This window comes from Thunnus thynnus, chromosome 24 (genome assembly GCF_963924715.1).
Source record: "Thunnus thynnus chromosome 24, fThuThy2.1, whole genome shotgun sequence".
Lineage (NCBI taxonomy): Eukaryota > Metazoa > Chordata > Actinopteri > Scombriformes > Scombridae > Thunnus > Thunnus thynnus.
Window position 1 is genome coordinate 7996137 of NC_089540.1, and position 26904 is coordinate 8023040.

Here is a 26904-nt window from a genome sequence, read left to right on the forward strand (position 1 = left end):
TACCTGCTATATCCTAAGTTCTGCTTTTGAGTCTACACGACACCTACCTGAAACATCACAGTATGATCTGACCAGAAATTGACCCAGCAGACAGTCACCTGCCCTGTCTGTCATTTTGTTGGCATGATTTTGGGGTCACTTAAGACATTTTCACGAATGAAGAGCCAGGTGTCCTGGAGCTCCTGGCTCTCATGTGGAAGCAGTACCTTGAGTTTTGCAAGGAGACCACTTTCCTCAGATGGAGGGTTTCAGGTAAGTCCTGCTACTGAGCTTTCTGTTTCCTCAATGTCTTCTAGTTCCTGCTTGGTGACTGCCTGTTCTTCCATGGGGCCTCTCGCTCCTTCCTGCAGCAGTTTAGTAGTTCTTCGGATGGCTTCCAGCCTGCATCCCATTTAAACATTTATTCTGTTGCTCCTCCTGAGATCTCTTCCTTTTTTTCTTGTGGACTTCATCCTTATCCAAATTGGGAGTCTCAGGATAGAGTGTCTTGTGTTACATGGATTGTGAAGCCCTTTGAAGGACATTTGTGATTTATATAATGAAATTGACTTGACCAGCCTCCAGCTTGCTTCTCTGCTGGTTTGTATCCAGCCTGAGTTCTGTCCAGCCATTTGGTCATCCCTCCCAGCAGTTCTGCCCGCTTGTCCACCCTTCAGGTCCTCTTTTGGACTGTTTCTGCCTGCCCATCAAACCACTTGGTTGTCCTCCCGACTGTTTCCACCCACTTGCCGAGCTGTCTGATTGTCATCACAACTGTTTATGCCCGTCTCCTCAGGTCCCTGGCAGCCCTCTTAAAGCAAGCTTCATCTACTCCTCCAGTATCCAGGGATCTCGCCTACACCTACCTATGCCAGATCGTGTATTTCCTGTCTGTTTGTGATGTCTGTCAGGTCAGGGCAGGGCAGAAATTGACCTCCTATTTCTGACCAGTTTAATAAGGTTTATGTTTATCTGCTCTGCCTCTGATTTTTGCTTTTGAATCCACACCACACCTTCCTGAGACATCACAAGTTAAACTTATACAAAAATTATTTAGTAAATCATATTAACCCATCTGACATTCCTACCTCAGAATCTTGAGTTGACCAGCTAAGTAGTTCCTTGGCTGGCCTGCAGCCTGAGTCCATTTTAACCATTAATTCTGTTGCTCTTCCTCAGATTTCTTCCCTTTTCCATTTTTTTCTTGTGAACTTTTTCCTTATCCAAATTGGGAGTCTCAGAATAGGTTGTCTTGTGTTGTACAGACTGTACAACAACTGACATTTGTATATAAATAAAATTGACTCAACCAGCCTCCAGCTTGCTTCTCTGCTGGTTTGTCTCCAGCTCTCCTTACAGTTTGTACAGCTTGATGAGCCAGCAGTAGACAAATTGAAGACTGACCCTAACATCCAGCCCTAATTTATCAGGATTTGCCATCTTCCAGTGGGCATCTGGTCCTTACAACTCTTATGTGCCTGCCTGCCCTGGTCATCTTCCTTGACTGTTTACACTCTCCTGTCAAGCCTTCTGATCATCCTTTGGACTGTTTCCACCTGCCTATCGAACAATCTGGTTGTCCTCCCGACTGTTTCCATCCGGCTCCCCACCTTCTTGAGACATCACAAGTTAAACACATCCAAAAATCACTTAGTAAATAATCAGAGATTCTGAGATTCCTACCTCAGAGTCTTGAGATGAAAGTTGACCTAGTTCAAGGTGCAGAAGTTATAGTTCACCATCAACAGTGTTCCAACACTGTTCCGACAGTGTTACTCTGGATAATCCACCCATCACACTGCAGACAGTTTTTATAGAGAATATAGTTGCAATGAGAACTGCTGACAGTGAGATCTGTGGATTGTCCAGAGGGAGGATTTTAACCCCACAAATGAAATTCCATTCACCTCTATCGTATTTGGATGAGAGCAGAAATCTCAGTGATGGAAGTCCTAAAAGCTTAGATTAAAAAAAACAACCATATTAGCTGAAAGCAAGAAAGTGCAGTGTTTTTGTCATTTTGGTGGACCGACCCTTTACTGTGATACTTTATTGATCTTTGATTCTTGTTGACCTCTCTTTGGAGATGTGGGTCAGTTCAGCTTGTAGGGATCCAGCTTTTTTGTGGCTCCCTGATTGTGGTGTCCTGATGGGTGTTTCATCAAGGTGGCTCAGAAAAGTAGGACTTCTTGTGAAAACCTTATTTTGAATTAACCTAACAAACTGAACCAGGATCAGTTGGTTTCATTAAGCTGGTTTGGAGCAGATTAAGTCAAGTCTGGTTTATTTCATGACTTTGAAACATAGGCCTGAGACATCAAGCCCTGATAACATCAGTTCACAGTGAGGAAAACAGACGTGTGAAGACAAAACGGTGGCCTCAGAGCAGCACATATTGAATATACACTCACCGATCACTTTATTAGAACACCTGTGCAATCAGATGCAGTCCAACAGCTCTGCCAGTAATTCTACTTTTATATACATTTTCAGTTTTTGTTGACATTGTCATAAAGGTGACGTAGTTGAAGTGAAGTCATTCTCTTTAGTTTTTTATTGAGGTCATAGTGGGTGGTATAAGTATACTGGAGTGCATTATATTAAAAAGTGTTTATATTATTTTGCCCCCTTCACATTTGTTAATGTCACGTCCTGCAGGAACTTTCGATGTATAATTAGAGCCAAAAAATAACATAAATATAGATGTATGAGGTGCAACATACTTTTAAACAACCTTAATGTATAAAATATGCCAGGTAATTTATTTTATAGCAATGCAATAAGATCATTAGCATTTTTTAAACTGAAGTTGGATTATGTAACTTGATTTGTACAAGCTACAGAGTGGATTCAGAAAGAATTCAGACCCCTTCATTTTTTGCACACTTTATTGTGTTTTCAGTTTAATTTTAAGTTGATATTTTTGTAAACAAGGCTTCAGTTTTTGATGTTTAAAATGGCAATTACATCCATTTAAAATGAAATTTACAACACAGTGTGCAAAAAGTGAAGGGGTCTGAATACTTTGTGAACCCACTGTAGTAGAATCCATAGGGTGAAAATTATGTTGAAATACCTGCAGATTGGCTGTCTGCCACATTTTGTGGTAAGGATCATCAAGTGTAAGGCTTTTCATTTTATTAGTGATATTTAAAGAACCTGGCCCAGACCAGATTAGTCTGGAGGGATAAATTTCCCTTGTAACTTCACTCAGATTTATTTAAACCACCTTTATGAAACAGAATTTCCTGAAATAAAAGTCTAACTTATTGATTCAACTGGAAATCTATCTTAACGACATACCCCTCTATTTAAACTAGACTGTTTAAACTTCCCACACTGCACAGCTCAATTTGTGCAGTTTCTTATCTTTTACTTTAATAGATTGAAGCTGAAGACAGCATGCAGGTACCCAACTTGTCCTTGATGACCAAACTTTAGTCTGCTGCTTTGATATTCATTATTCTGAACATGGTGTGAACTTAAGCATTCATTACTGTTGTACTTTTAGAGAAACCAGAGTGTGATTTTAAAAACAAACTTATTTGTAGTCCTTGTGTCTTCTATTTTGACTTGACTCTTGAACATCCAGACCAGTGCAGAGCAAAAGAACAGGTGCATCACACTGCATTCACAAAGTATTCAGATCCCTTCACTTTTTCCCATTTTGTTATGTTGCAGCCTTATACTAAAATCGTTTAAATTCATTTTTTCCCTCATCAATCTTCACTCAATACCCTATAATGACAAAGCAAAAACAGGATTTTAGAAATTTTTGCAAATTTATTAATAGGGCAAAACTGGAATATTACATTGACCTAAGTATTCAGAGCCTTTGCGTTCAAATATTCATGGCTGACGTGGGAAATGTTTCAACCACTTTTGGGACCAGCAAGGAACGAAGTTACCTTGAGAGGGAAGTCTGCTAGCTTGTTGTTTTATAGTGGACTGTGTATGTCTGCTGGCAACAAACAGCTGTCCTCCTCACACAATGAACTTTGCATCTGTTCTGAAGTTGAAGCACCTTTGGCAGCGATTACAGCCTTGAGTCATCTTGGGTATGACGTGACAAGCTTTGAACACCTAGATTGGAGGATTTTCTGTCATTCTTCTCTCCAGATCCTCTGAAGCTCTGCCAGGTTGGATGGGGACTGTCGGACAGCCATTTTCAGATCTCTCCAAAGATGTTCAATTGAGTTCAAGTCTGGGCTCTGGCTGGGCCACTCAAGGATATTCACAGAGTCATCCCTGAGCCACTTCTGCATTGTCTTGGCTTGTGTCATTATCCTGTTGGAAGGTGAACCTCTAGCCCAGTCTGAGGCCCTGAACGCTCTGGACCAGATTATCATTAAGGATATCTCTGTACTTTGCTCTATTCAGCTTTCCCTCACCCTGACCAGTCTTCCAGTCCCTGCCACTGAAAAACACCCTCACAGCATGATGCTGCCACCACCATGCCTCACCGTTGGGATGGTACTGGGCAGGTGATGAGCGCTTCCTGGTTTCCTCCAGACATGACATGTTGAATTGAGGCCAAACAGTTCAATCTTGGTTTCACCAGGTTAGACCAGAGGATCTTGTTTCTCACAGTCTGAGAGTCCTTTAGGTGCTTTTTTGCTTTGCTTTTCTGTTTCTTTCACTGAGGAGAGGCTTCTTGTCTGGCCACGCTGCTATAAAGCCCAGATCGGTGTAGTGTTGCACTGATGGTTGTCCTTCTGGAAGTTTCTCCCATCTCCACACAGGATCTCTGGAGCTCAGCCAGAGTGACCGTCAGGTTTCTTGGTCACCTCTCTCACCAAGGCAGGAAGAGTCCTGTTTGTTTCAAACATCTTCCATTTAAGAATTATTGGGAACCTTCAATGCAGCAGAATTTTTCTTGTAGCCTTCCCCAGATCTGTACCTCGACACAATCCTGTCACTGAGCCCTCCAATCAGTTCTTCGACGTCATGGCTTGGTTTTTCTCTGATATGCATTGTCATCTTTGAGACCATTATATAGACAGGTATGTGCCTATTCATGTCCAATCAATTGAATTTACCACAGGTGGACTCTGATCAAGGTGTAGGAACATCTCATAGATGATCAAGACATGGAAGGCACCTGAGATAAATTTCAAGTGTCAAAGCGAAGGGTCTGAATACTTATGTCAATGTAATATTTCAGTTTTTCCCTTTTTAATAAATTTGCAAACATTTGTAAAATCCTGTTTTTGCTTTGTCATTATGAGGTATTGAGTGTAGAATGATGAGGGGAAAAAATGAATTTAAACAATTTTAGCACAAGGCTGCAACATAAAATGGGAAAAAGTGAAGGGGACTGAATACTTTCTGATTGCAATTTAAATTTGACAGTAAAAAGATTGACTGAGGTGAAATCATCTGTTAAGCTTTTGAGATGAAAATCAAACTCTAGCTGTGAGCAGTAGCAAAAATTATTTAATGGATTATTTATTGTAAATGGGATTTTTTTTTTTTTTAAAGGTTGGTAAACATTTTCAGCTTTCTTTGAGACCTTTAATCTTTCTGTACCATTTTAAGATTCTTGTGATTTACACTGATCATGTGTGGAAATTAATAAGGACATAAGTTGCTTTTCCTTCCCAAGTACATACAATTTCTTGATATTGTGAACACTAGCATTGTATTACTGTAGGCTGCATTATCTTTTCACCAACTAAGCGTGTGTACAAACACACTGGATAAGGTTTTCTTTTAGTAATTCAGTTGCCTGTCTGACAGATGTTGTCTACTGTAATTTGAGATACAAAATAAACTGTGCAATGTTTAATTGCCAGGTGACAACTCTTAAAATTCTCTCAAAATTACGTTCAAAGCTAGTTTGACATGCCTGTACGGCAATTTCTAGTACTTATTGGCTTTCACTATTAATATCTGCAATAATCATAAAAAGCAGCAGAATAAAATTTAACATGTTGGTCAAACAACTGAAGCCCTTCTCCCCCAAAACTGAATATGTCACTTTTAATTAACCTGGCATGTACAAATGCACATTTGTTGATTTCAAGGGCACCTAAGCAGCACAGGCCTTGGATTCAACCAGTAAACCCTGAACAGACTCCAGCGAGGCTTTGCAATCCTCTTTTAATGACCCAACACTCGGCTCTCCTTGAAAATTGTGCTTCAAATCAATACAGAGAGAGAAAGAAATTGGTTTATTAGGTGTTCTGTGTTACTTAACCGGGGCCTGGCAGCTGTTTGAACTCAGCTTTGTTTTGTAGAAAGTGGAATTATGACTACAGCAAACAATGCGATATTGTATTATTTATAAGAATGTGATTTTTATATAGACCCTCATTACACTTTTCTTGTGGGCATGACATTGAATATAGAGTTGTTTTACATAGTTGTGTCTGTGGAAGCGTCTCTCATTAAAAACGGATCATTGAGAAATCCAATAGACAAATCTTCACTTCTTACAAGAGCTATGAGATGATATCCAGGAATTGTGTTTTGCAAACAGTCTTTTAAGGAGTGTTTTATGTAGTGTTTTCTTATAGCTGTATGTAAAATACTACAAAATGTTACACACACATTACACCTGTGCCCGCACTCTCACACACATCCCAAATCAAAAGGAAGACAAGGCAGTTTACTTTAAACACGTAAAAGGAAATATATATTTTTTAAAATGAAATAACAAAAAAGAACAACATTTCATACAGAAGAGCTGCTTTTGTCATTTGCAGAAGTAATTTACACAGGACTTGAAATGAAAACACTTTACATGAAGCGGCACAACGGCAACCTCACCACACAGTGTAGAGTATTGACTTTTTTAGCTCTATTTTTTCAACTCCTCCACTGATGTGCCTTTCTTACAGTGTGTACTGAAGGTGGGGCTGCGTTGTGCCACTTCTGGTAAAGCATCAAGAGGTTATGTCACATACTGAGCTTCTTTTAAGGGTTAATATACACTGGCTCTTGGTAATTCACTCATATGACGTACGCACCATTGAAACATTTACACACAAAATTTAGTTATTTTCTCTCCCTCAAAACAAGAATACTCCTAATATTTTTTAAGACAACAGTTAACAGTTCCAAAACGTTGGCTCTAGGATTGGATTTATCCCACCTACATGAGACCCTCCCCTCCCACACAGACATTCCTATGAACACTTTCATTTTAACAAGCATGGCTCACTATTAGTGTGAGGAAAGAAGAAAGTACTTGTCGTGGCAGCCTGCCTGGGAGGAACCAGGGGTGTGCATAGGTGTTACAGACTTCTTCCCCAAGGCTCTGATAAGGCAGTTTATTTTTCTCCTTTCCGTTGGTTTTTTTGTCTTTCAGTTCAGGAGCCATGTTAAGTGGTGGATGTCAGTGCTTTTTCATAGCAGATCATGCCCTAAGAATGATACTCCAGGTCCACTGACCACTGATTAGCATTTCATGTAAGGAGGAGAGGGATAAAGACAGCTAGAGAGAGTAGGCAAGACAAAATGAAAACTGAAGTGACAAGATGCAGTACATGTCTTCTTCATTGTCAGTTTTGTGCAAACTGAGATGTAAACAAAGACCATCAGAGGCTGGGAAGGGAGGCAGGGGTACAACAGGCTACGGCAACACAGGGGACGACAGCGTAGAGGGATGCAGTGTGCTCCTTCAACAAACTGACAGGCACAGAGGGCCAGTGAAATAAATAAAGGGCTGGGGATGAGTTGGGGAGAAAGAAACTGCCAAGTTTCCTGTGCTTTTTGCTTCACTCAAACTTGCATTTGGAGCTGAGGGAGTTACTTGTCGCCACTATAGCAGCTTCTAATGTGCTTCAAAGTTCGGCTTGTTTGTCACAGGGGCCGAGGAGATTAGAGGGCGTGGGGAGAGGAGGACACAGAGTACCACAAGAAGTACCTTAAAAGGTCAACACACACTCACATAAGACTGCTTTATGGTCATGCTCGCTATTGCCTTTCCAATATTACCACCCATCCATCAATTACAAAAGAAAAGTACAAAATATCTACCACACTGCCCCTCCCCTCCCCTCCCTTCAACTATATAAGGACAGAACCATATTCACTTAGTTTTTATCATTTATATATATATATGTATATATGTACACAACAATATGCCTTTGAGGCTGTTGAGAAAAAGGGGGCAGGGGCAGGATGAAGTCTCTGTAATGAAGCGTCAGAGTCATTAGTTTCTTCATTTCCCTCTTTTTCAGCAACAGTTTATCTACAGACAAGTGTGATTCTGATGAGAGAGACATGATTCAAGGGGATTTGACCAAAGTTTAGCATCCGTTTTGGATCAGAGATGGATGGTCCAGGGTGATGAGCTAAACGCTGTTGATCGTGTGTCAGTAAACCCAGGAGACAGGGACCCACTGAGGAGTGGTGGACACCAGGTCTACAGCCTCCTCCAGCAGGCGGAGGGTGTCGTCAATTTCATTGTTGATGATGGTCTGGTCGAAGTAGTGAGCGTAGGTCTGCTGCAGCATCTCCGATTCCTTCTGGAGCCGCTGAAGAGAGTCATCCTGAGGGCGTGTTTGAGAAGAAGAGAGGGGAGCTCAATGATTGGAGTAGAGACACTGTATGTTTGTTGTGTGTGATGTGCTTCAACGCTCCATTTGAAGGCCAGTTCTCTACGTTCATATTTAGATGTATGGCTGAGAGTTTTTACATCGCAGTCACGACTGAAAAGAGTAGTTTTCAGATGACAAGAGATGCATTCAATAGCTTAAATTCTACGATGAAATTAATCTCATAAATTGACTAAAAAACCAAAAGTAAAATAGCTGTTGTCTGCTCAATATGCTCTTTGCTCCAAGTAAGCCAAAGATTGTGTCTTTGAGAAAGAAGCACCACTCTGTATCATTTTGATGTTTTCAAGAAAGTTTGGACTGTATCTCGTTCAAATAGACAACAGAGTAGAGTATTAGCGAGCTGGTAGCTGTCAGTTGTTGAGTGTAAATAACCAATAGCTGGCGGATAATTATCAGTAACTACTTGACTTTCAACCAGTTAAACTTTGAAGCATATCGTAATGCTGTTTTGAGCTTATCAACTTGAGAGGAGACCTTCATGTTTCAGGCCTGTGAAGTTGCTTGTCAGTCTGTACGTTTGTTAACAGTAGTTGTCACTCAGGTTTAAGAATTTGCTGCACTTTTACTATAAGTGGACAAATATGTAACTGTTATCAATAAATATAATGGAATTTTGGAATGTGATTATAGAAATTGTAATGTAATCTCTTACTAAAAGTGAGCTACAGGGTTAAATTTCTGTCTATAGGAAAGCAGTTTCACCACCTTTTATTTAAAAGTTGACTTCTCTCAACTTAAAAAAAAAAAAAAAAAAAAAAGAATCTGGGCAGGATCTCAACAACAAGCCAAGTGCATCATTTCAGTCTTTTAATGCAAAAGCAGAACAGAGTACAATAAACAGTATGTGATTAAGCTTGGAGTGAACTTATCTTGTTTAATACTATATACAATACCCATGCAGACCTGATGTTTATGGAAAATAACTAAAATCTAAATTGCAATTTCAATATTGATCAGAAAAATCACAATTAGATATTTTTGCAAAATTGTTCAGCGTGCAGGAAGGAGAGGAAAAATGAAATGGAGAGGTAGGGTCAGGTCAGAGGAGACAACATGCTTGAAGTTGCGCCACAATTAAGAGGATTATTATAGGAATAAGAGGAAGTCAAGAGGACTAGGAGTGGACATAGCTAGACAACTACTACAACCATACAAACATAGAGGCCAGACATTTCTTTCTACAGTATCCAAAACACAAGCTAAACTCAAACCATTTACTCAGTACTTACAGGCAGTTTCCTGCACCACTTTGGAACCTTGAGTGCAAATGAAAATAGGCATGCCAAAGAAAATACAAACATGCTTAAAGCAAAGAGGGTACATGCAGTAAGAGAAACATTCAGTCAAGCAAAAAGGGTGACAGAAACAGAAGTGAAGTTGATTTTAACACTGGGTTATAAAGATACGTTTTTAGGCATTTTTTGGCTTCAGTGGAGAGCTGATAGCGGAGAAGCAGACAGGAAAGACGGGGGAGAGCAAGAGAGAGGTGTGACATGCAACAAAGGTCGCAAGCCGGAGTTGAACCAGGGACGTTGTGATGTGTGTGCACTGTAACCATTTGGCTACCAGGGCGCTCTGCTTGTTTTAATTTCTAATGAGAGTTAGTGAGTAAAAGCAAATTAACTAAATCTGAAAAAACTAGCAAGAGTGGGAAAGGAAGCAAGAAAGTATTTGTGACAGTACCTCAGTCATGCCTGGGGTGATGGTGGGAGCTGCGATGAAGACAACATAGGGAGCAAACTCAGCTGTCCTGAGGATCTTTAGTGCCTGATGAGAGAGAGATTGTTTTTTTAGTTCTGCAGTGCTTTGTGAGCCCTTAAAATCCCATACATACTACTTAGCATGTAATTAGTCAGATATAAACAAAACGTTTCATAATGTGCTTCTCAGACATGATTGTTACACTACTATCTATAATGTTGCAGTGATTTAGCATCTGGTACCATTTTTACCTCGGACTGTTGTGGCAGCACTGGTGTTCAACAGCAGTGAGTTGGACAGTAATGATATCAGTGAAGGCATAATTGATTTGTGAAACTTTATTTGCAGTTGAATGTTTATGGTTTAATTAATGACTGACCATAGTTGTAGAATGACATAAGGTTGTGACATCTTCTCCACATGTTAAAATTGTCTAGTTCACAGTATTTCATGAATATTAAATACATGTTATTTGCTTATATATAAGAAGAGTCTTGTCTTAATGCGGTGGAACATATCTGCATGTTATCCTTGTGCTGCTGTAGCTTTTCCATTAATGTGATGGCATTGGACTTAGACATCAGCTGTGTTGAAAGTGTTAAAGAAACGTTTCTAAGTCCAACCTTGTTATATTGCAGTAGTTAGTTGGGGTGCTTTTTTAAACATTAAGATATTATGTTGATGCAGTACAGTGCATGTCTGAAAAGAGCCCTAGACACACAAAGCCCTTGTCACCTGTGGCTCAACATCCAGAATGGAGATCATGCCCTGGGCATGGATCTGCCTGATAGTCTCCAGCCTGGTTCCATACATGGCATCCTCATGGCTGCCATACTCCAGGTAGTCATTGTTGCTGATGTCCTGCATCATCTGGTCATGAGACACAAAGTAGTAGTTCTTCCCATTCTCCTCGTCCTTCTTAGGAGGCCGAGTTGTGTCTGAGCAGAGAGACAGATGAACGGTCACACCACAAGAAAGAGAGATGAACAGAAAATGATAGTTGAAAGATGTGAAGATATGATACTGGGTGTGTGTGTTTGTCTTTGTTATTGCAAGGGTTGCATGTGAAACATGTTGTTTCCAACACAACTCTGACTCACTGATTGTATCTACAATTGACACTTAAAAAGTCCAACTGAAAGCACAATTAATCATCCCTCTTTGCAAAAATAAAAATTGTCGTGTTTTTTAAAAATGTATTAATAGCTTTGTATTATCAAAAGTACAGTAAGAAAGGGGTATTTGGGCAAATATCAGAAATGCTCCCTTTTCTATTCAGCAGGAGGGTTGTGTCTGTGTTTGATTGGCAGCAGCTGGCAGGTTGCCAGAGTGCCGTTGTTACACCGTATAGAAGAAAGACAAAGTAAACAAACCCACTGGGGCTTCAACTGTTATTTTCAATAACGATCAATCTGAGAATTATTTTCTCGATTTACCATTTTGTCTGTAAAATGTCAGTGAATATGGAAAATTGGAAATTATAATTTCCTGCAGCTTAAACTGACATCTTCAAATGTCTCTTTTTATGTCTGACCAACAGTCCAAAACCCAAAGATATTCAGTTTATTGTGTATGACAAAGAAAAGCATCCAATTCTCACATCTGAGAAGCAAATATTCAGTATTTTTGCTTTTAAAAAAACAATTATTTGATTATCAAAATAGTCGCAGATTAATTTTCTGTTGATTGACTTTTCAATTAAATGACTAATTGTCGCAGCTCTAAAACTTGCACTGTAGCTTAAAGTAATGGGCAGACAGTTTTGCTAGCAGTAATATTGAAGAGTATCTAGCCTTCGAACTTGCGGTGCACTTTTCCCTAGTTAATGTTTGTTTGGTGGCTCGTTCAACAAGCTAAGGTGCAGGGTAGGTTTAGTGTACATTGTTGTAAGTTAGATGGTGAGACTTCAGCAAGAAAACCAATGTGGGTTGTTGTTCAGAGTCTGTGGCTTTTGTGTAACAGGCTGCTGTCTGGCTCAGTGTGACTATGTTCCGACAGAGCAGACTGCTTTATGCAAGATTTAATTGGCTGTATCAAAGGTCTCCCTATATGTAGACTGTATTATGTATGCTGTTGTAGACAAGAAATGTAATTTAATTTCAGTTTAGAGCGTTTAGAGATATCAGTTGATGCATCTTCTGTGGTCTAATGATAAGTGAAGCTGCAAACATGTAACCTCATCACACAGTTTTTTAACACTTGTGTAGTTGTTATGGTAGTAGTGTGTGTCTCCTTACGAGGGATGGGGTAGGCGAAGCGGTCAGGATGTTTGGTAATGAGTGTGTTCTTGATGTGCCTCCTGCCAACTCCATGTGCACCTGAATGAAAGGAGACAATTACACAGGTTGATCAATCCAGTAACAGACACAGATGAACTTTCAAGCTGTAACTTAGTTGCTAGAGATGCTCTTTCTGTTATTGTTGAATAAAATGATTCTATCAGTCTTTCAGCAAATGGCTTGCTCTGTTGTCACATAACAGGTGGTTTTACATATGTAGAGGTCTACATGGAGCAAGACAGTGACTTCTGTCTCTGTTTAAGGAGGGTTTTTGGTGTTGAATGTGAATGGCCTCTTATGATGTTTCTCTGGCTGTCCGCATGCTAAGCTATGTCTGGTTTTGGTGTGGTGTTCAGATAGCTGATGTTTTATGTTTCTGGTGTTAATTCTGCCTCCTTGTTCATGGTTCTTGCTGTTTCATGATGCAGTCTTATCCACAACTATTCCCTCGCGGTTGTGTCTTTATGGTGTACTAGCAGAGATCTTAAAAGATAGGTCTGGATTATTTCAAGTCCATCTTAAAGGATAGGTTCAGAATTTTTCAAGTCTGTGTTAAAACAATAGTCAGGTATCCATATGAACATTGAAGGAGGTTTTGCACACTATAATCATTTCTCTTGTTGATACTGATGATAAGAAGATCCCTTCCTAATGCGCCATCAATGGAAGTGATTCACAGTCCTCATTGTGTACAAAAATGTATTTTAATGCATAAAAAGCTAATCTGAAGTTAATGAGGCTTCAGCAGTCACATCAAGTGGATCATTTTCAAAGTTACAATTGTCTAGTATAAAAAATAAGTACAAATTTGTTTCCCTGGAAAAAGACTATAATTTTAGAAAATATCCACTTGATTTGACTGCTGGAGCCTCCTATTAATGTCAGATTGTCCCCCAGTCCTTACACTGAAAGTACATAAGGAAGGGATCTCTTAATGGCATGTATGAACAGGAGAAATCATTATAGCAAGCAAACCTGTTTCAATGTTCATTTGGACTCCTGACAGTTGTTTCAAGACAGATTTGAAAAATTATGGACCTGTCCTTCAATACTCACATGGCATAAGTACATTGAAAGACCTGGATTGCTGTAACCATTTCTCTTCTACATAGAGGAACTACTCTTAAAGAAATGGGGGGGACAAAATCCACATTTGTTGTTCCTGTGCATGAATGTATTTCAATGTTCAGCTGAAGCTAATATGAGGCTTTGGGAGTCTGAGGCAGGCATTTCCAAAGTTATGGTCCAAAGAAGATCCCTTCCTAATGCAAGGCAGAGGGACACGTTCTGGCAGTGGCATATAGTTTTGTTGACAAAATACTGCCAATAAACCTACATATAACTGCCAGTGTGAAGACAGATTTGGCTAACTCAAACTGCAAAATACTCATATTAGATTTGGCAACCTTGGAATGCATTGAACAAGAACTGAATTTTGTCTTCCATTTCTAGCAGAGCAGTCCTTCTATGGTAGTATCACATTACGGCCAACTGTCACTCTTTCGATATACATATGGCATATGAGCGTCAAAGATATACATGAAATAATCCAAACATGCTCTAAGGAATTGATTGGTTTGTTGTAAGCACTGAATCCTTGCTGTTTTAAGACTCTAAGTAGATGTTCTGAAAGCCCAGCCATGTAAGGGAGTCCCACTGTGATGTTTCTGGTGGTTGTCGCCAATTAAGTAGTGTCCATCCCAGTCTTATTCTCCACTTCTTGTACCCTTTGGCTGAGATTGCCCCTCCCTCTCTGTATCCCCCTCCTCCCTGACAAGATAGTGATAGTGCTTCTATCCCCCCTGACATCTGTTACCGGTATGTGGATGTACCTGCACTGCTCCAGTATGAGTCACCAATGGGTCATTCCATTTCCAATCAGTCAAGACATTTTGTTCAGACTTGTCTGTATCATGAATGGGTCTGCAAGACCAAGGCCTTTTAAGTATTTCTATTCAAATTTTATGTTTTCATATTTTTTCAGCCCTTGATTATTTAATTTTATAGCCTCAAAAAAATCTTGTCTGGGAAGCCATGTTTGGGCATTGATATCTTGATATGCTTTGGGTCCACTTGTCCCCTTTGAGAGAAGGGTTGCTGCAAATCAATACAAAGTTGTTCTGAGTCATCACCTTTATCCTGTGATGAAACATTTCTATCCTGATGGGAGTGATCTCTTCCAGGATGACAACACCCCCATCCATAGGGCATGAGGGGTCACTGAATGGTTTGATGAGTATGAAAATGATGTGAATCATATGCTATGGCCTTCGCAGTCACCAGATCTCAACCAAATTGAACACCTATGGGAGATTTTGGACTGACGTGTTCGACAGTGCTCTCCACCACCAAAAAACACCAAATAAGGGAATATCTTTTTGAAGAATGGTGTTCCTCGGCCTTGGCACCGATTCTACAAGTCTCTGGAACTCTTCTGGAAGGATGAACACCATTCTTCCGAAGGATATTCCCTCATTTGGTGTTTTGAGGATGGTGGTGGAGAGCGCTGTCTAACACGTCAGTCCAAAATCTCCCATAGGTGTTCAATTTGGTGACTGCGAAGGCCATAGCATATGATTCACATAATTTTCATACTCATCAAACCATTCAGTGACCCCTCGTGCCCTATGGATGGGGGTGTTGTCATCCTGGAAGAGATCACTCCCATCAGGATAGAAATGTTTCATCACAGGATAAAGGTGATGACTCATAACAACTTTGTATTGATTAGCAGTGACCCTTCCCTCTAAGGGGACAAGTGGACCCAAGCATTCAGACCTGTACCAGTTTTTCCTTTAATTTGTCACCCGTCTGTAAATTGTAAGTGCATTATGAGGGGATCTCTTAATGGCCAGTATGAACAGGAGGAATGATTACGGCTAGAAAAATATGTCAATGTTCGTTTGGACACCTGACTGTTGTTTTAGGACAGGCCTGAAAAACTGTGAACCTATCCTTTAAAACAAGAACCAACACTGCTAAATCAACAGGGACCACCTGAAGCATTTTAGGCCTATGATACCACATCTGTAAAACAGCAAGAACCCTGGACAAGGAGACTGAACTAACACAGAAACATGCACTATCTGAACATCAGACCAAAACCAGTCATGTCATCGTCACTCCAGAAAAATCTAATAACTGAGCCTTGACTTAAATATCTGTGTTAAATATGAAGCAGTCCGAAGGTCATAAAAAAACCCTGCCTACCTACTACCACCTCCAAAGCTCACTAATTAACATGTTTTATCTCGTTAGTTTAATTTGTGCACAAACAAATGTGTAATTTTACGGGAGGTTAGTTGCTGGAACTATTTCTTGGCTAGGAGCAGTGACTTCCTGGAGTCCAATCACTGGTTGCTTGGCAACCTCACAATGATAAGACTCCAACAAGTCACTGTGTCTGGCCAAGAAATAATTCCAGCAAGTAACCCCCTGTAATAAACATTTATTTTTGATTGTGCACATATTAAACCAATGAGATAAAACATGTGAACTAGTGCGCTTTCAAGGTGATGGTAGGCAGACCCCCCCCCCCCCACATTCCCTTTTAACCATCTTTACTCACCAAGCAAAACGAGTGTTTTCCTCTTGAACGATGGCAGTTTGACCACTTCCTCATATGTCACCAGATCTAGTTGATCAAACACTGTAGAGCAGAGGAGAAGCATTTGGTTAGCACAGCATTAGTTGTAAAGTTCAGGGGTTAGATGGAAATGTAAATTGTTTACATTGTATGAGCTTGAATATAAATAAAATTACTTGTTGGATAAGACTAGAGTGGTTACTATACATACTTCACAATAGTGTGAACAAAAGCACATCTCAATAAATAAATAAATAGACAATCAGAGGGGACACAAGCAATGCAATGCTAACGAGATTAACATTAAATCCAATGTGTTCTCCTGTGGCTTAAATCAAGCCTGTGATCCTAAATCAGATGGGTTTTTAATATTAAGGACTGAATTATTCAAATGATGCCATAATGTACAACAACTGCTGTTCCAACTGAGCACCGAGCAGACCTGATGAAGGTCAAACGCCTTGAGAAAGCATTAAAACTTGCTTATTTGCACTAACCTTGGTCAGACAGAAAAACACAACCAAGCTGAACAATGCTAAGCTGACTAGCATCTCACCAATATGAATTACATTGAAAATAACAGCAGCTTGCAGCAACCCTAACAAAGCAATTCATTCAAAAGTCAAGGAGACAGGAGACATTAGGAGGAGGACAAGGTATAAAAGCAGAGAGAGGAGGAAGAAAAACACTGTCTGGAGTTACTTACATGCAGCCATGTCATTGGGTAAGAGACAGCATGAAATATGGACAGAGGGTGGGAGCGGAAGGGTTAATAAAAAGACACCATAAAAGAAGACAAAGTGAACCAAAAACAACACTATAAACAAATTGTTAACACCAAAAGCTGTTAGAACACTGTTAGTTACTGAACGCAAAATTGAGACAGCAGTAGGAGAGGTCTGTCAGAGGGAAAACGCAACAGACGTGCAGAAGTTTACATATATTGGGTGTTCCAAAGGACGTGTGATTATTTAAACCTTACCACTTCAATCAAGACATCAGCTTTCTATATTGTACACAATACTACAGAATCATTGGTAAATAAGCTTGTCTACATTCAATTACAGCTTTAACATTTTTGTCAGGGATCAAAGTGTGACCTTAAGTGACAGTGCAACTCTCAAGAGTAATTTGCTGATTAAGTAGGGTCAACTGCACAGCCAGATGGAGCACTTCTATTTTGGTGACACTGTTTTATGTTAGTGAGCTACTACATCAGCTATCAAATTAAATATCTGGAGTGGATTAGCATCTGCTGTTAATAACTGTGTATACATACACTTAGGCAATGGATGTGTGTGTGAGGGATTACCTGCATTGTGCTTGGCCAGGTACTTGTCTTTATACTGTTTCTTCTTCTTGCCAAACCAGGTACAACTGGCCTGTTGTTCCTGTTTGGTCTTCTCCATCGCTATACACGCCACACGCCTGAAAAGAAAAAATAGACTTGTCTGTAATTCAAGATATAAGTTTGGCTTTCCATACACACAAGGGCAAATTATTTCATGGGTGTGTTAGTGAGACAGTATCTATGCTTGCATCTGTTTTGACTGGTTTTTGGCTGTAGCTTTGGCTGGGACACATGTTTTGAAAGTGTGTAGCACTAATTACATGCAGGACTTGGCTGAGCATTGTAGTGTAGCTATTCCTGAACTCCTGTGGTGTATGGGTAACACATCTGTCACATCTGATAGAGGAACCAGGTTCAAATCCTGGCAGGAGTGTCCAGCTTTACACTGCTTTTTTGACCAACAATATGAGGTGTTGTAAAGAGTAGCCAGCAAAATCCTACAGACGTCATAGGAAGTATTACATTAAGCATATCATAATTTAGTGTCTTTTTTCTAATAAATTACAGCTTATAATATTATGACTTCATTCTGAAAATCTCTGACTTGTTTTTTTTAATAGTAGCCCAAATAATTGGTCATAATTCACACTTCCAAAGTAGCCTAGTTGCCAGTAAGGACGATAATTGATTAAAAAATATATTAACTAATAATGCAGAAGATAAAGGATGTGCAGCTTGTCAGAAAATGTATTCTAGCTTTGTTGTAGTACCCTTTTGTGCCACTAGGTGGTGCATCTTACCGTTTTATGAGATAAAAAGTGTAACGTTAGCTGATCGCTTTGCTCTGCTCACTGTTGCTGTTGTGTTGATGAACACTGCAACAAAGTTGAGAATAATTCCACCGAGTTGTTGTCTGGTGGCTATCTGAGGCTCATGCTGAACTAGCATCTTCAACAGAAGCAGCTACTAGCTGCTGGGAGCTGAGTGTCAAAGACTGTAATTACACATGTTTCCAACACAACACTGTTTGCAGTATTAATACATTTTAGATGTGGCAGAAAATATAATTCAAGTAATTTGGTGTTAAATATGTTCTTTACATAGGTCACGTCAGTGTGTAAAAAAGGCATTATTATGGAAAATGTCTACTGTACTTAATAAATTAATGATTGATCAACTAAGGATATTGGTTAAAATTTGCATCCTTGGTTGCCAGACAATGAACACCTACATAATACAAATGCTTGACCTCTCAAATAGTTTCAACAAAAACTGAACATTTTAACCTTCATACAGGTAGGATTTATTGCAGGGCCGCTGTATTAGTTTCAGCAAGGTGCATCTAATAAACAACAGTGTAAAAACACTGAAATAGGGATGCAAATCATAAGCATTTAAAAAAAAATCGATATTCAGCTGCATTATCAATCAATTCATTTATAATTTATGAAATAAGTTTTTCCATAATAAAACCACGTGACCTATGTTCCATGCAAAATCAGAGTACATTAGGAATTCAAAGAACAGATCTAATAAACATCATGTTACTTGAATTACACATTCAGTAACACAAAATAATGAATATATTTAAAACTGCAGAGCTTCTGTGAGGCCAGATAAAATCCAAAATATTAACCAGCAAACAGCTGCACAACTTCCAGGTGCATTAGAGGACAGAAAATAGATCTGACTAGATCACTTATACAGGATCAACACTGTAGTTTTGATTTGTTGGAAGCATGTGTAATCAGTGTCCTGAACATTAGCACTGCAGCTGCTCACTCCTTCTGTTGAAGAGGACAGTATAGCTATATATCAGATAGCTAGCTAAACCAAACAGTCGCCAGACAACAACGTGGTGGAATTTTCACAACTTTATGCTGCTGTGTTAATCAACACGACTGAGCAGAACGATTTGTGTGGCCCTTACAGTGGTCAGCAAACTCACTATCTCATGAAACAGCAAAAGGCTCCACCCACTAGCGCAACTAGGTACTAAAGCAAATCTACATAACATTTTCTGACAGTTACAGTTAATATATATATATTTTTTAAATTAATTATTAACTACAACTAATTGATAATCAATTAATCCTTGACATCGCTACTCTGAAATACAGAACACATCACATTTTTGTTCTTTATCGGGCGCTCTACTCACCACTCCTGTAGCTCAGGTGAGGGGATGAGGCCTGCTGTGCCGTTCTTGGTATTCTCCAGCTTTCCCTGCCACCAATTATGGTCGTCCTTGGAGATGATCTGAATGATGTCACCCACCCTGAAGCGAATGCCTGCCTCCTTACATGGGATGAGGTCGTCTTTCGCCGGGTCATACTCAAACTGAGCACGTACATAAATCTGTAGGGAAGAACAGTCAGACAAAAAAATGTTGGTAGCTGCTGACACAGTGGCAAAAAATAGCGTTGCGATCATAGGAGAATATATGGGAAAGAGAATATGATTGGTCAAGCTGCCCATATGAAAGCAGACTGGCTGCTAAAACCCTAATGACGCTCGTCATTAAGAGACAAAAAGACAGCACGGGAAAAATCAAGAGCATATCAGCCGAAGCAGGAAAGGACACAGACATTTAGATAAATGAACGAGACGAAAATGATCGAACAAAGCGTTTAACCACTTCTCTGCCTGCGGGGGAGTCCATTTTATCAACAGCTTTTGTGCAAACATCCAATTTTTTGTTGGCTTTTATGTCCAGTGACGAACCAGATATGAAGACTAAGCCTTGACAGCTAGCATGGGATCTAGACACCACTATGATCTTTGCGATGGGGGTGGGAGGAATTGGGATCTACTTCTACAAGGGTCCACTTAAGACATCTTACCTTGATGGACAATTTGTCCTTGATAGCAGGTCTGGAGATCTATGGGGTTGAGAGCATCACACACACACACTTACACATATATCATGCAGTAGAAAATGTTGTGGGGCATAAAGAAAGGAGGTGTGATGAGGGACCCATATTTGTATGCTGAATCTGACATATTACATAGTTTTTACTGCATTGTACAGTATATGTGTGTGTGTGTGTGTGTATGCACATTATGTGTGAGCTTGGAGCATGATGAACACATCATGCAGCAGACAAATGGCTAAAATCAACTAATGGAACATGTTGAGGGACACACTGTGACCGGGACAAACTAGAGTTCATAAACATTTCAATCGTAAAATATTGTTACTTATTATAGACATTGTGTCTTTTCAATATATTGTAACGAGGAAATATGTTGTATTAGACTAAAATGTTTCCAGGATCCTAAACTAACAACCTAGAAAACTAACTACTACTTTTTACAGCTGTGTAGGAGTCCTTTCCTGTGTTCAAGGGAGGCCAAAGCAGACTACAGCTAAGGGCTGACTCTGGAGAGTAGCACTTAATGTAAACAAAATAGATGTAATGGGAATGGAAGAACATGAGTGCTATTAAATACATACACATCAGCACATACATGCAGATTTGGACTTGTTGGGGTGAATGTTAGTTTGTCAAATCAGTGGACGTTTGTGAAGCAAAGGGAGGAGAAGACGACTGAATTGGAGGCTTGCAGTCATGGTGTAAAGGAGGAGAAAATCTCACCTGACGGCCTTTAGGCTGAATTGTTGCTGGCAGGTCCTAGTTGAGATGACAAAAAAAAAATTGTTTAAATTTTTTTTTTTTTTTTAATGTCTACTAGTTGCGGGGAAACTATATGACATTGGTCCAGCTTTAAAACCAAGATGTTGTTATGATGGTGTGAAACTTAACCTCTGACACACCAGATTACCCCATTAATCACCAACTTTTATCTGTGTAATGAGTAATGTGTTATAATGACAGTAATTTAATGATCATCAATTACATGTGGGATGTGGAGACTGTAGTATATGATCATTACCAAATTAGAGGAAGAATAATGTACATATATGTATTCTTTGTGTAAAGTTCATTCCTGAATTTGCAAATGTGTACACTTGACTATGCAATACTACTGATAATAATAAAAACATATTGAACAAGACAGTAATTTAGAAAAACACTATACTTTATGTGTTTTTCTTGCACCATGTTTCTTTTACTAGCCTGCTGCTATATCTGTAAAAGAGTGTGTGTGAGTGTGTATGTGACAGTGAAAAGGAGAAACAGAAACATACCAGGATGGAGCTGGTGACACTGGCATGACCATTTGCAGGCGACTGTCGGGACAAATCTGGTGACTCTTTCTGCAATAAAAAATGCAAAATAAATATTTCCTCCCCCTGCAGAGTCAGCAAAATGTAGCACAAGTGTGTGTTTGTGGCTCCTTACCTCACAAGACATGGACTGGGACCGGTAACAGGGTACAATTTTGAAAGTGATGCTACCCCTCATCTCCCTCTGTGGGGACAAGGCAAACATGCATTTTACATATGAGTATCATTATACCAAGATAATAACAAAACTGATAAGGCCAAAGCCTTGTTGGCTCAGTACTAGAGCTGCAACTATTAGTTGATTCACTTCTTTAATGTGAATAATTTCTGGTTTCGTTAGTCTTATATGAGAGTAAACTGAATATCGAAAAATGTTACTCAAATGACTAATCAATTAATCAAGAAAATAATCGATAGATTAATCGATAATGAAAATAATTGTTTGTTGTAGCCCTGCTCAGTAGCACTGCTGGGATTTTATCCCTCTTAATTCTGTTTTCTACCATGACTTTGACATCTCAGACATAGAGAGATGTCTCACTATATGAAAATAATATTATTAAGTAATAATGTAAATAGTCCACATAGCAACATCTTTTGATACAAGCACAAATCAAACATGTTACATTCTTGTATAAAGAAATACATGCTAAAGGCACAGTCCAAATGTAAAGAGTAAAGGAAGTCTCATCTGTGTGACTTACCAGCATCTTTTGGAGCTGTTCTACTGTCTGATTGGCAACGCTGATGCCATTAATCTCTCTGATCTCATCTCCTACATGCAGAGTCCCTGAAGCAGAGAAATAATGAATTAATAAAAGCTACAAATGAGGCTCTTGGGTGTTGAAACATCAGCCCTTCACGAAGCCGAGCCCAGGAAACCCCAGGGGTTATTGAGATGATTCCAGGGGGAGCCCAACTAATGTAAGGAAGAGTTACATTTCATTGTTATTTCAATTACCAGAGGTAAGACCAAAGAGAGTATAAGAATTATTCTGATCCAACAATTATTGCACACCTACTTTATAAACTCTGTGGTTAATCATATTTTCTTGTCAGATTGACAAAATTAATGGCTGAGTGTTCCTATTAAATATGTATGAGCGGTGCAATCTTGCATAATAGTATTCTTATATGGATGTGTACCTTGTCGATGAATCATTCCACCATGCATGATTCGGGCCACAATACAGTGGTTGAGCTCGTTCATTTTCAGAGTAATGCCCTAGAGGAGACAGACAGAGGGTCAGAGGGGAAACTGATAGTGGCTGAGGAAAGTTAATAACACATTAATCACAAAGTCCTCCAAAAAACATCCAGGTTGGGTTCAGGTATAAATATTGGTTAGATGAAAAGAGAAAGTAAGCATGTAAATTCATCCAGAATCTGACAGTGTGTGTGTTTTCTGTCTACACACCATGGGCTCGTCAGTGTTCTTCTGAAACTGGACCAGGCGAACCCTGGTGACATTCTCCAGGTCCATGTCTCCGTTGGTGCTGTCTGGGGAGTCTCCGTTCAGGTATGGTGAAGTGGGTGGGGGGGTCACCCTCAGCGCCTCGTCGCTGTAGACCTCGTGGGCCACCACATCGTGGGTCTGCAGCAGAGCCTGGATGTACACAGACAGTCATGAATGTTAAGACTCTTGAATCAAACTGCAAAATATCCTAAATCTGTTCTTTTTCTACAGGTGAACTGAGTGGGAATCAAACTGTATAGCCATTAATCCCAAATTGGTCATAAAAACTGGAGGGGAAAATACTTCTGAATGAATAACTAGTAGATAAAACAAATACATACCAAATCCTAGTCAGGAGCGAGGTGTGTGTGTGTGTGTGTGTGTGTGTGAGTGGCTGGCTTTGGATGGAGTGTGGCTTTTACTAATCCTCTTTGGCCACTGATCATGTCACTGACACACTGTTTTTACTACCACATCTACTAGCTGCCTTTGCCAAATGCTCACATCTGCTCATTGAAGCAACAACGTGTTCACTGATGATGACAGTAATTGAGACTTTAAACAGCTGGCATTAAAGGCTTTTGACTGATGGAGAACATTACTGTGGCTGAGAAGAATAACAAATGTTTACAAAGGCATCAACAAGGGATTCTAACAAGTGTTTGACTTTGTATAAACACAAAATGACTGCATACTAAGTAATGAGCTGCTAATGATCATAGCCGGTGTAGAAATAACTAACAGGAACAAAACATGTACTCGCATCACTGCCTCACAAATGAAATTGTACACGATATAGGAAAAAAATTTGAAGTGTGACATGTTTCTTCCTATGTACTGCCATGCTAAAGCCCTTCACAGCCATTCTGCTTGCAACGCCGTTAAATGCCTCTGGCAGGAAGAAAAAAGCCAGCCGGTCAGGTCAGAGAGCAAGACAGGCTAATTGGATTGAACCAAACCTAAGGCGTGACAGCTCCAGTAAGTGTCACAGACTGAATCAGCAGAGGGAAACATCTTTCCCCTCTTGTAACTGAGCTGAATAAACCAGTTTTAAACTAAATTTAACTGTTTTCTAGGTCACCGTTATTCAAAAGAACACATCTACAAAACTACTGACAGTAAAAAAACAATTCACACTTAACTAATCAACGTATTAGCCATTACATTGTTGTATCCAGAAACACTTACTGAGATGAAAACTGCAGCCACAAAACAAGCTGCACTCCTTCAGGTGAGGAAATAACAGACTGTACAGAAAATGTTACACCCTAACATGAAATCCACCACAGATTTATTCTGCCTCAGTTTTCACTTTCCAAGTCTGTCAACAATATCCTCCCTGATTGTTCTTCTAGTCTCAGGTCTGTTTCAGCCATTACAGTCATCGGACGAACACGGTTACCACAAATATTACTGTGTCCACACTACAACAGGCTGAAGCCCTTCGTCTCTTTCTACCGCTATAATGCTTCTGTCTCCCTTTTTCCTCTGCAATTGCTATTACTGCCCGAGAGCTTGCAAAGCTCAGGTGCTAAGCAGCTTTGTGGCCAAAGGAGTTATGTGGATTGTCAAAAGAACCCTACTTCTGACACAGTAGGCTGTAATCTCACACACCAGTAAGCATGCTCTACATGTACAGACCAATAAACAATCTGGGGAAAGACTGTGCATGTTGCCTTGTGTGTTTGTGGTTTTGTAATATCTGACCATGAAGTGCGGCTGTGTGAGGATCCTCCTGAGCTCCTTGGCCTCCATGTTCTCTGGGTAACAAGAGATGGTTTCCAGTACCTGTTGAGGAGAAAAGGCAGGAAGAGGGAGGTGAGAATCTCAAGAATATTCATAAATAACACTGATATGAATAAATATCTCACTGTATCTCATTTTGGTCAATGCCTATTTGTTATTTACTTGCTTTGCCCACAAAGCTTTTTCAGTAGGCATCAGTCATTGATTAGGACTTAGCCTATTAAACTCAATCATTGATTAGAACTAGAAAATTAACATTTTAAGATTGTTGAACATCAGATTTTTGTAAATGTGTGTCCATCCATGTGAATGTTAGCAGTGATTTCATCACCTCTTTGGCTCTCTGCACTCCATCACTAGGAGGATTTCTGATCTGAGGGGACGACCTGGTGTTGATTTTGTCATAAAGCTGAAACAGCAAACAGTAACAAACATAATAATTAGGCCACAATGATAATGCAAGAGGAACAACATGAGACAATTTTACCTCCAAACAAAGGTAAAACCAGAGCAATACTAAGCCTATTAAGTTGACGGTACATATTGGACTACTAGATAGCAGATTCTGGACTTGACATGACACCTACTGGGCATTTTTGGTATTACAGAGGAAGAAGTCTTGATATTGTGGTTTACTCACATCTAACAGGGTGTGGAGGTGCTGATCCTGGAAGACACTGTGAAGGAAGTCCATGTCTTTCTCACTGCAGTCCGTCAACGCATGGATCTCCTCTAGACTGTCCAAAACCTGTGATACTGCCCCTTTACACACACACACACACACACACACACACACACACACACACGGATATAAGTTATACACTCAGATATAGACTGAATAATACACACAAATATACTCACAAGTACACCAAGCAGTCCCCAAACATTCAACACGACACAAAATACAAACACTGAACATGACACACTTATCAACAGAAAGACTAAATGTTACACATCCACAAACAGGAAAAAAAAAGAAATACTAAAAGTAACACACAAAATCACAAAATGAAAGTCACAACATCAAAAACACACAACAATCAGAACTATTTAACCCCAAGTACCTGCTGCATCGCCCACACATGCAGCAAAACCAGAGAAACAGTGGTAACGGCATCAATACAACATCAGAAGAAAGTCACTTCAGAAAGTCACAGTGTGATAATGTGATGATTGTTGAAGAGCAGTACACCCAAGAAAAAATGCAAAGTAGAAATATAACAAACCCTAACCCTAACCCAAATATGCAGAGGAAAGGTAAACTTAAATCTAAAATATTAAGTTAATCTCTTAAGAAGTGTAGCCCTCACACAACACACGTACAAATCTATTCTAATCTACTATAACTCAACACGGAGGTGCGAAAGACTATAAAAAGAGATGAAGTCTAGATGAACAGTGCTGTGCGGTCAGAATACATTTCCTCTCCTCACAGATCGAAATGGCGTTTTCTTTGAAGGTGATTTGTAGAAGAGCTTTGACCCAGTGACACATTTGAATCCACAAGCTGATGAATAAAATGTATTGTGGTGGGCGACATGACACACTAAACCCAGGAAATGAAAATGATCTTATAAATTATAAATATTTCAAATGAAACAATTAGGGACTACAGATTATTCCGCCCATCTTATTGAATAGGAAAAAAGCCAGGTTTGCTCAGTTAATAAGAAAACGAGAGAGAGAGAGAGAAGCGCTGGAATAACAGATAAATGATGGATATGTAGAAAATAATCCCAGTTACAAATATGCATAATAATGGGCTTTGAGAAAAGAACAAATGAGACTTTAAATGTAACTGTGAGGCATGAAATAGAGTTAGCAGATGAGAAAAAAATGCTATTTAATCAGCTTTTAACTTTAGGAAAACTTTGTTATAAGTCTGTTTACATACATCATATGTACTACTGCAACTAGGGATACAAATTTCAAAATCATTTCCATGTACAGATCAAAAATTGGTTAATCACTAAAAGCTTATGAAATAAAAATGCATGCAGAATAATTTAAACAAAGTAATATTATTAGGGTTGGAGTTACTGCTCCTGAATTTGTAATTAAAATTCAACACCAACTTACTTTTTTGGAGGAACCAAATTAGATGCAA

The 26904-nt window shown here is 39.5% G+C and overlaps 1 protein-coding gene across 2 annotated transcripts in view; it reads right to left on the bottom strand.

Moving 5' to 3' along the window:
* Window positions 1–6588: 6588 nt before the first annotated feature.
* LOC137176790 (peripheral plasma membrane protein CASK-like) overlaps window positions 6589–26904 on the bottom strand; it is a 46938-nt gene continuing 26622 nt past the window's right edge. The window contains exons 11-27 of one of the 2 annotated variants that reach the window (XM_067582718.1): window positions 25438–25559; window positions 25129–25206; window positions 24759–24839; window positions 23013–23201; window positions 22742–22820; window positions 22300–22385; window positions 21711–21779; window positions 21557–21625; window positions 21003–21038; window positions 20247–20285; window positions 19565–19761; window positions 17425–17540; window positions 16095–16175; window positions 12485–12565; window positions 10983–11185; window positions 10230–10313; window positions 6589–8477 (exon numbers count right to left, since the gene is read on the bottom strand). In XM_067582718.1, coding sequence (XP_067438819.1) covers window positions 8301–8477; window positions 10230–10313; window positions 10983–11185; window positions 12485–12565; window positions 16095–16175; window positions 17425–17540; window positions 19565–19761; window positions 20247–20285; window positions 21003–21038; window positions 21557–21625; window positions 21711–21779; window positions 22300–22385; window positions 22742–22820; window positions 23013–23201; window positions 24759–24839; window positions 25129–25206; window positions 25438–25559 — 1787 coding nt within the window. In that variant the 3' untranslated portion in view covers window positions 6589–8300. The remainder of the gene's footprint in view (window positions 8478–10229; window positions 10314–10982; window positions 11186–12484; window positions 12566–16094; window positions 16176–17424; window positions 17541–19564; window positions 19762–20246; window positions 20286–21002; window positions 21039–21556; window positions 21626–21710; window positions 21780–22299; window positions 22386–22741; window positions 22821–23012; window positions 23202–24758; window positions 24840–25128; window positions 25207–25437; window positions 25560–26904) is intronic. The other variant, XM_067582719.1, reaches the window with a different exon arrangement.